This window comes from Chiloscyllium plagiosum, chromosome 24 (assembly GCF_004010195.1).
Source record: "Chiloscyllium plagiosum isolate BGI_BamShark_2017 chromosome 24, ASM401019v2, whole genome shotgun sequence".
NCBI classification, from domain to species: Eukaryota; Metazoa; Chordata; class Chondrichthyes; order Orectolobiformes; family Hemiscylliidae; genus Chiloscyllium; species Chiloscyllium plagiosum.
Genome location: NC_057733.1, coordinates 55176387 through 55186872, shown reverse-complemented (window position 1 = coordinate 55186872; position 10486 = coordinate 55176387). Strand labels below are relative to the sequence as shown.

General features: G+C 41.4%; 1 protein-coding gene across 1 annotated transcript; it reads left to right on the top strand.

The window, feature by feature from the left end:
• Positions 1-257: 257 nt before the first annotated feature.
• On the top strand, positions 258-10020 carry si:ch73-256g18.2 (small integral membrane protein 36). Its single transcript, XM_043715194.1, has 2 exons — positions 258-721; positions 8948-10020. The coding sequence occupies exon 1, from the start codon at positions 347-349 to the stop codon at positions 626-628; it is 282 nt and encodes a 93-aa protein (XP_043571129.1). The 5' UTR covers positions 258-346; the 3' UTR covers positions 629-721; positions 8948-10020.
• The last annotated feature ends 466 nt before the right edge of the window (positions 10021-10486 follow it).

Below are 10486 nucleotides of genomic sequence, written 5' to 3'. Positions count from 1 at the left end.
ACTATCCTCAAGACACTATCAAATAAATGTCCACAATCTTCTTAATGATGGTGAGTGCATTGTTGCTGGATTACGCTATAAATATTTGAAATTCACCTATCCTGATGTTTTCTGACTTTCAGCTCATATCAATCAAATTTCTGTTGGCTGATGGTATCCTAAATTGAAGGGATTTAAGTGATTAAACTGAGTAGTTTTAAACCCTGCTGTTCAAGCTCTGAGTAGAAGATTAATGTATTTTTATCATAAAGCCAGCCTGCCCACTTTAGCTCCTGAAACTGAAATGACTTCTCTGACTTTGTCACAACGATGTTTTAGTATGGAGCACTGAAACATAGAGGAATAAATGGAGTTTTATCTGGAGATAGACCCTGTAACTTTGAACCTGATTATACTTGTGGCTAGTTATGTTATTCTATTATTGCTTTTCCTTATTTCATGCGTTTTATATGATTGCAGAGGTAAAGACCCCAGTGAGGAATATGGTCCTGAGATGGACCAACCCATCCAGTCTCCAATCCAGTTGGTGGTGATGCAAAACACAGTGGATGCTCGCTGCATTAACAACAAACCCACCATCACAGAGCATAAGTGTGAGCTCCCGGGATCACGAAGCACTTTGGTCTAGAAGAGACCGGTAGGAAAACTGAAAAGGCAGTCACCACTCTGCATCGAGGCTTGATGCTGATCACTTCCATTTTAATTGCCCATGGATGTACAGGTGAGTCTGAGTTGAGGTCTGAAGTTAACTAATGAACCTAGGAAAAGTATCAAAGTTTATGAAAAAGGATATAGCTGTTATAATCAGATTATAAAGAATAGCAGAGAACAACAAAAATTTAATTGAGGGAAAGAAATGAGAATATGAAAGGAAATTAGCTGGAAATATAAGGGATAGGATAGGAAGAATTTCTAGAGGAATCAAATAAGAAAAATATTAAATAAAGAGATTGTTAGTCTTCTTGAGAATGAAGAGTTAATGGTAGATAATAAGAAATTAGATGAAGTGAACAAATATTTTGCTTATATTCACTACACAAGATACAAAATAAAATGCCAGTAATAGCTTTACTTCAGGAAGTGGAAAGGAGAGAGAACTTACCCCAATTATAATCACTAGGGAAGGTTTACTGAGCAAACTGATGGAGCTGTGGGGTGTCAAGTCCGTAGGTACCGTTGACTTCAACTTAGATTCCTAAAAGAATGGCTAATAAGATAGTCGAGGTGTTGCTGTTAATTTGCCAGAATTCCTTCAATTCTGGAAAGGTTTCATCAGAATGTAAAATATCAAATATAACCCCTCAATTCAAGAAATAAGGGAAGCAGAAAACAGGAAGGTATAGACCAGTTAGCTTGATGTCTTTTGTGGGGAAGTGTTAGAATCAATCACTAAGAAAATTATAGCTGGACATTTCAAAAGAATCATAGAATCCCTACAGCGAGGAAAGAGGCTGTTCAGCCCATCGAATCCGCACTGACTCTCCAAACAGCATCCCAACCAAAGAGGCTTCAAGGTAATTAGGAATATTCAACAGAGTTTTGTGAAAGGGAAATTATGCCTATCCAATTTGTTGCAAGTTTTTCAAGGAATAACAGTGGAAAGGGGGAGCCTATAACACAATAGCATCGATAGAAAATCGGTTGGCCGGCACAAAACAGACAGAATGCATAAATGGATCTTTTTTCTGATTGAGAGTATTTGACAAGTCAGATCACGTAGTGATCTGCACTGGAACCTTAACATTATTAATTAATGACTTAGACAACTTTTTTTACACAGAGGGTGGTACGCATATGGAATGAGCTGCCAGCAGAAGTGGTTGAGGCCGGTCCAACATTTAAAAGGCATTTGAACAAATACATAGATAAGAAAGGATTAGAAGGATATGGGCCAAGTGCAGCGAAATGGGGTTAGCTTGAATGAACATTTTGGTTGACATGGACCAGTTTGGGCCAAAAGGACTGTCTCCGTGCTGTAGAATTCTATGTCTCTATCATGGCAGCAAAGGCATGATAGCTAAATTTGCAAATGATACAAATGCAGGAAAGTATGTTATGAAGGGAACATAAGGGAGTGAGTGAGTGTCTGAGTGAGCAAAAATCTAGCAGATGGAATGTAATGTAAGAAAATATGGAATTGTTCACTTTGGCAAGAAGAATAAATAAAACAGAGCATTACCTAAGTCGACAATGACTACAGAATGCAGAGGTGCAGACAGATCTTAGTGTTCCAGTACAAGACTAACAAAGTTGGTATAGAGGTACAGCAAGTAATTCAAGCGGCTAACGGAATGGTATCCTTTATGATGAGAGGAATTGAACATAAAATTAAAATATGCTATGCTTCAGTTATACAGGGCATTAGTGAGACCACACCTCAAATACAGTGTGCTGTTTTGGCTTTCTTATTTAAAGAAAGATGTTAATACATTGGATGCAGTTCAAATTGGATTATTAACTGGAAAGAACTGATTGTCTTATGAGGGAAACCTGGAAAGACTAGGTTTGTTTTCCCTGAGGTTTAGAAGATTGAGGACTGACTTGATTGGCATGTACAAAATTCTGAACAGTTTTAACATCTCTTCTATGTCCATCTTGTCAAGAAAAGCAAAATACTGTAGATGCTGGAAATCTGAAACAAAAACAAAGCCCTGAAGAAACTGAGCAGGTTTGCAGCATCTGTGATTATATTTATGGAGGTCAGAAGAATTAGTGTGGAATCTGATGGAAACATATAAATCTCTGACAGGTCTAGATATGGTAAGCCGCAAGATGGATGTTCCTGATGATTGGAGAGTCTGAAACAACAGGTCACAATGTAAAAATATGGGGAGACCATTTAGGACTGAGAGGAGAAGAAATGTCTTCACCTAGATAATGGTGAGCCTGTGGAATTCTCTGCCACAGAAAGTGATTTCACGAGTTAGATATAATTTTTATGGTGAAAGGGATTAAATGATATGGGGACAAATGCAGGAATAGGACACAGAATTGGATAATCAGCCACGATCACATTGAATGGCCAAGTAAGCTCAAAGGGCTGAATGACCTCTTTCTGCAGTTTTAAAAAATGTTTCTATGGTAGAGTTAGCGATATGCCAGGCTTTGTGTTGCAGTATAATTCTGCTGCTGGTAGTCCACAGAGCCTCTTCAGCTGCCCAGTCTTCAGTTGCTAGATCTGTCTGATATCTATCCCATTTAGCATGATGATAGTGCCACATAATGATAGAGGGTTTCCTCAATATGAAGACAGGACTTTGTCTTCACTAGGAATATATGGTGGTTATTTCTACTGATATCATCATGGACATATGCACCTTGAGCAGGCAGATTGGTGAGGATAAAATTGAGTATGTTTTTCTCTCTTTTTCGTACCATCCTCACTTTCACTTTCATCACCTTCCATAGACCCAGTTTGAAAACCATGTCCTTCAGGACTGGATCAGTTGATAAGTAGAGCTTTGCCAAGACACTCTTGATGATGAATGATTGAAGATGCCCACCAGAGTACATTTTGCACTCTTGCCACCCTCAGTGCCTTCTCCTCCAAATGGAGGGGTACTGATCCATCTGCACATGGTAATCAGCAGGCGTTTCCTTGCCCACGTAGTCCATTGTCACTATTATGGACTTTAGATTAGATTAGATTACTTACAGTGTGGAAACAGCCCTTTGGCCCAACAAGTCCACACCGACCCGCCGAAACGCAACCCACCCAGACCCATTTCCCTGCATTTACCCCTTCACCTAACACTACAGACAAGTTAGCATGGCCAATTCACCTAACCTGCACATTTTTTTTTTGGGCTGTGGAAGGAAACCGGAGCACCCGAAGGAAACCCACGCAAACACGGGGAGAATGTGCAAACTCCACACAGACAGTCGCCTGAGGCGGGAATTGAACCCAGGTCTCTGGTGCTGTGAGACAGCAGTGCTAACCACCGTGCCGCACATTTCCAGGGCTACTCCCTCCTGACTATGTACCACTGTGTCATGACCTCTGTTGGATCTGTCCTGTCATGGATGGTGGTATTGTTGTCTGGGTGGTACCACTCTGCGTATGGCCACCAGGATACATGAACACCAACTAGCCACAAAAAGACATGACCCTCTCTCACTAGTATCCTCACATACGGATGAGGAAGGATACCACTGCGAGTGGGACAACACATCCATCCTACGACAATAGACAATAGGCGCAGGCGTAGGCCATTCAGCCCTTCGAGCCTGCACCGCCATTCAATATAATCATGGCTGATCATTCCTAATCAGTATCCTATTCCTGCCTTATCTCCATAACCCTTGATTCCACTATCTTTGAGAGCTCTATCCAACTCTTTCTTAAATGAATCCAGAGACTGGGCCTCCACTGCCCTGTGGGGCAGAGCATTCCACACAGCCACCACTCTCTGGGTGAAGAAGTTTCTCCTCATCTCTGCCCTAAATGGTCTACCCTGTATTTGTAAGCTGTGTCCTCTGGTTCGGCACTCACCCATCAGCGGAAACATGTTTCCTGCTGCCAGAGTGTCCAATCCTTTCATAATCTTATATGTCTCAATCAGATCCCCTCTCAGTCTTCTAAACTCAAGGGTATACAAGCCCAGTCGCTTCAGTCTTTCAGTGTAAGGTAATCCCGCCATTCCAGGAATTGACCTCGTGAACCTACAACGAGCCAAAGATACACACGAGAATTCCTAGAAGCATGGCATTCCAACCGGAACTCTATCAACAAACACATCAAGTTTAGACTCCATCTACCACCCCCTGAGAAAAGGAACAGAAAGTGAGTTCACCACAGGTAATAACATCACCACAGGAAATGACGTCACCAACCCAAAGAAACCCAAACATATAAACAGAAAACAGGAATTTTCAGCATTGCTGTGCCTGAGGCTCACTGAAGATGTTACCTAGTAGGGTAATAAAACGTCTAGAAATGAACCTTCCAGCTCAGTGAGCAAACCTACATCCAAAATCAATAGCAATGACGGGTCCAAATACCTTTCCAAGTCTTCAATGAGAACCCAATTTCTGAGTTCCCGCATACCTTTGTGTTAGAATGACAAGCAATATCAATCATGGTAACAAAGGCAGTACAATGGTTATATTATTTGTGACAAGGTGATCACCTCTTGACTCTTAAAACTTTTCCACTGTCAGAAGGCACATGATAGAACACTCTCCAGTGACCTAAGTGGGTGTCGCCACAAAAGGACTCAGGAAACAATACTCTTCCAGAATAAAGTAGTCCACTTGATAATACTCCTACCTCCTAAATCCTGATCCATTTCTTCCCAAATCATGTTCTTTGGTTACAGAATGTACTATTTACTATGCTTTTACTGTATTAACAACACTTCCCACAATCACAACCCCTTACTACCATGAAAAAGAGTAGTAATATCACAGAACTCCCTCCAAGTCACTCAACACCTCCCATTTTTCAGAGGCATTTGTTTGGGTAATTTCCTGGAAATTCCATTTCAGGTGCCACAAGAGTTACAGGTAGTTCTTACTTAATATTGCCCATCTAACATATCTCTTCAATATTGAGTTACATTAATATTTATGGGTTTATATCTTGTATTGCATGCCATGGCATCATCCACATCAGGACCCAATCCACAAACCTTGGTAACTTAATCAACATCATGAGAAAGCCAATGCCACAGACAAGTGGAACAATGAAAAAGATCCAGTCCAATTTCTGGGTGTTACAACATTCCTGCTAACTTCAGGTATGAAACTTGGAAGTTCTTGGAGGTTGTAAGATCTTGGAAGTTCAGATGGCCCAGGTTCATGTGGAAGACTTGGGATATCTCACCAGCCTTATGGTATTAGTTTCACACTCACAGGAATCAGATTCATTAGAGAGGAAGAAAAGGACAACCAATTCCCATTCCTAGACATGATGGTACAGAGAACACCGAATGGAGAATTCACCACAAAGGTATACAGGAAAGCCACACACACAGACCAAGTCCTGAACTATGAAAGCAACCACCCCAACACACACAAAAGAAGTTGCATCAAGACATTGTTCAAAAGGGCCACAACACACTGCAGCACACCAGAACTGCAAAAAGAGGAAGAAGAACACCTCTACAATGTAGTCACTAAAAATGGATACCCCCGCAATTTAAACAGATGCCTAAGGGAAAGACAATGGAATGAGGACATGCCACAACCCAAAGGACTAGCCATGTTACCATACATCAAGAACGTTTCTGAACTGACAGCCAGACTACTATGACCACTAGGACTCATAACAGCACACAAACCAACAGCCACTCTCAGACAACAACTCACCAAGACAAAGGACCCAATACCCAGCATGAGCAAAACCAATGTAGTGTACAAAACCCCATGCAAGGACTGCACAAAACACTATATAGGACAAACAGGAAGACAGCTAACGATCCGTATCCATGAACACCAACTAGCCACGAAACGACATGACCAGATATCCTTAGTAGCCACACACGTGGACGACAAGCAACATGAGCTCGACTGGGACAACACTACTATTATAGGACAAGCCAAACAGAGAACAGCCAGGGAATTCCTACAGGCATGGCACTCATAAACAGATTGTATCAACAAACACATCGACATGGACCCAATATACCGGCCACTGCAGCGGACAGCTGGAACTGACAACCGGAAGTGGCAGAGACAAACCACTACAAATGCAGGAGGAAACATCACAGAAGTGCTTCACAGGAGGCTCCCAAGCACTAAGGATGTCATCTAGACAGGGGACGAAACGTCTGCAACACAAATTCCCAGCTCGGCAAACAGAACCACAACAACAAGCACCCGAGCTACAAATCTTCTCACAAACTTTGGTTTCATCGGCTACTACATAATGGCAATTAAACAAGCATATTTGGAACAGCGAGAACAGCAAGAGAATGTCACATGCATATCATGAAAATAAAAATGCACTGATAGAGTTATTTGTTTTCATTCATCAAATGTGGGCATCACTAGCTGTACTAGTATTTGTTGTTCATCTCTAGTTCTTTGAGGTGGTGGTGGTCAGTCTCCTTCTTGAACCACCTACATGCTGTAGGTTGACCCACAATGCCCTTATGGAGGGAGATCCAGGATTTTGATCCAGTAACAGTGTAGAAGTAGTGATATATTTCCAAGTCAGGATACAGAATGGCTTGAAGGGAAGCTTATGGGTGGTGTTCCTATATATCTAGCACCCTCATACTTTCAATGGTTGTGGATTTGGAAGGGGCTGTCTACAATACATCTTGTAGATGGTGTACACTGTTGCTTGTGAATATTGGTAGTGAAGGGCTAAGTGGTATGAAATTCACAAACAAACAATCAAGGAGGCAGTTTTGTCCTGGATGGTGTCAAGCTTCTTGAGTGTAGTTGGAGCTGTACTCTTCCAGGTAAGTGGGGAATATTCCATCACACTCCTAACTTCTGCCTTGTCGGTAGAGGACAGTCTTTGGGCAGTCAGAAGGTGAGTTACTCCCTGCCGAACTCCTAGCTTCTAACCTGCTTTTGTAGACACTGTATCTGGATGGATAGTTCAATTCAGTTGCTCATCAACTTTGATTTGATTGGATTAGATTTATTATGCTGATAAGAGGGGAATGAATCACATTGGTTCAGTGCTACACCCTTGATATGAAATTAAGTACTGCTGTACACTTGATCCTTGGATACATCATTTTTCAAATAAACATGAATTTATATGTACAGTATTACATTCAGTTTTTTGCAAGGATTGCACAGCAGTACACATGTGCAGTAAAATATTTGACCTTAAACATAGGTTCCTTAGCATATTTTCTTGTCCAGGGAAATCAAACTTAGACTTTAACCTGGGTCGAAACCCATTATTCACTTAAAGGCATTCAACTTAAAAGTAGCAATTCTCACGAATACATCTACAATGCAAAAAGAGAAGCATCTGTATGTTTATTGTTACACAAACTTTTGGAAGTGCACCTTTGTCATACTTTTATCTACAGCTTTTTTAAAAAGCCAAATATGATGATCCTAAAACTGATTTGGAGGAGCCAATGTTGGACTAGAGTGAATAAAGTTAAAAATCATACAACACCAGATTATCATCCAACAGGTTTATTTGGAAGCTCTAGCTTTCAAGGTTCTGCCTCTTCATCAGGTGGTTGTGGATATTCTGAAAGATGAAAGACTTAATCTAAATTTATTTAATATATCATTACAGCATCGTGACACTGTAACCCTTTTGCTATAAATTCTGTCTTATGATCCTGTTCCACAACCACCCGAAGAGTCATAGAATCATGGTGATGTACAGCATGGAAACAGACCCTTCGGTCCAACCCGTCCATGCCGACCAGATATCCCAACCCAATCTAGTCCCACCCCTAGCACCTGACCCATATCCCTCCAAACCCTTCCTATTCATATACCCATCCAAATGCCTTTTACATGCTGCAATTGTACCAGTCTCCACCACTTCCTCTGGCAACTCGTTCTATACACGTACCACCCTCTGCATGAAAATGTTACCCCTTAGGTCTCTTTTATATCTTTCCCCTCTCACCCTAATCCGAGGCCCTCTAGTTCTGGACTCCCCCACCCCAGGGAAAAGACTTTGTCTATTTATCCTATCTATGCCCCTCATGATTTTATAAACCTCTATAAGGTCACACCCCTCAACCTCCAATGCTGCAGGAAAAACAGCCCTAGCTTATTCAACCTCTCCCTATAGGCAGTGCCTCGAAAGCTAGTCCTTCCAAATAAACCTGTTGGACTATAACCTGGTGTTGTGTGATTTTTAACTTGATCCTAAAACTAGCATACATGAGCAACATAAATTGACAGTGTCCTAATGGCTTTGGTTTCGTCTGTTACCAGCAAAATGACAGTATAAGGGGAGGGAATTGAGAAGATAGCTATTCCTATGACTGACAAGATCTATCATGTTTTGTAGGTACCTTGATGAACGTGCTTAATATATTAGAGGAAAGAGTGGACGATATTTGGGCTGAAACAAGTCTTTCCTGCCGTTATCTTCTGGTACTTCAAATATTCTTGCTGACAATAAAATTTCATGTGCTCCCAAGACATAGCCAAATAGTAGCAGTGCCAAGGTTGGTTTATGTATCAACTGCAAGAAGCCAAGACAGCAACAACTGGATAGGAACAAGGCCCATCCATTACCATTGGTCAATAGGATATAAAGGATGTCAATCACTTTCCCTATCCAGGAGTAACATCTCCAAAGAAGGTGATGTAGAAGTTGACATCAGTATAATAATTCCCAAAACTGCATCAATCTTCCAGCAGCTCCAATACAGTCTAGGCTTCCAACATCACTACATGGCCATGAAACTTCGACTCTACATTCCTACAGAACTGGAAATTGCAATCTGCATCGGCAAGACACGGAAGAGAAGAACAAAAGAGTCATGTAAGTTAGACATCTTGCACCAGCACTGCCTATTGCAAGATTCCAAGCATCAAATGACAAGACAGAATCACCAACGAAGAAGTGCTAATAAGGACTGGTGAGAGGCCCCTGCAGGACATCGTGACAGAGAGATGACTGATACTGACATGAGGTGATGATAAAATTCAGCTTCAACCCTCATGAATCTTCCAAAGTGATCTCACTTTGCATGTTGTTCTTTGTAAGAGTAGGAGGCTATGTTTGAGGATTTGGAAAATATCGGAAATCAGATTTACGAACTTCTGACCTTTTAACTAAACACCACCTGAAATAAAAAATCTACTTGACAGATTGCTGCATAAAACCAATTGTCACAAGAAATATTAAAACAGAAAGTGCTGAGTATACTCAGAAGGTCTAGTAGTAACAATGGAGAGAAAAATAGTTAACACTTCAAGTCAATGCCCTTTCATCAGACCTGATAAAAGGTTATCAACTTGAAACACTTATTACTTTTCTCTCTTTATGATACTGCCAGAACTGTTTAGCATTTACAGCATTTTCTGTTATTTCCAACTTCCAACACCTCAGAGTACAATGGGATCTTGATCAGGAATGGCAGATGGAGTTTAATTTAGATAAATTGCACTTTGGAGGTACTGCACTTTGGAAATGCAAATCAGGGCAGGACTTATACACTTAATTCTGGATCAGTGGTGCTGGAAGAGCACAGCAATTCAGGCAGCATCCGAAGACAGGCAAAATCGACGTTTCGGGCAGTGGTGGTGGAGGCCCAGCACCTCCATATCCTCGGCAGAGTGGGAGGGGGAGTTGAAATGTTGAGCCACTGGGCGATTTGGTTGATTGATGCGGGTGTCTCTGAGATGTTCCCTAAAGTGCTCTGCTAGGAGGCGCCCAGTCTCCCCAATGTAGAGGAGACCGCATCGGGAGCAACGGATACAATAGATGATATTAGTGGATGTGCAGGTAAAACTTTGATGGATGTGGAAGGCTCCTTTAGGGCCGGTCCAGGTAAATTTAAGGTCAGGGTGGAATGTGTTGGTGAAGTTGATGAATTGC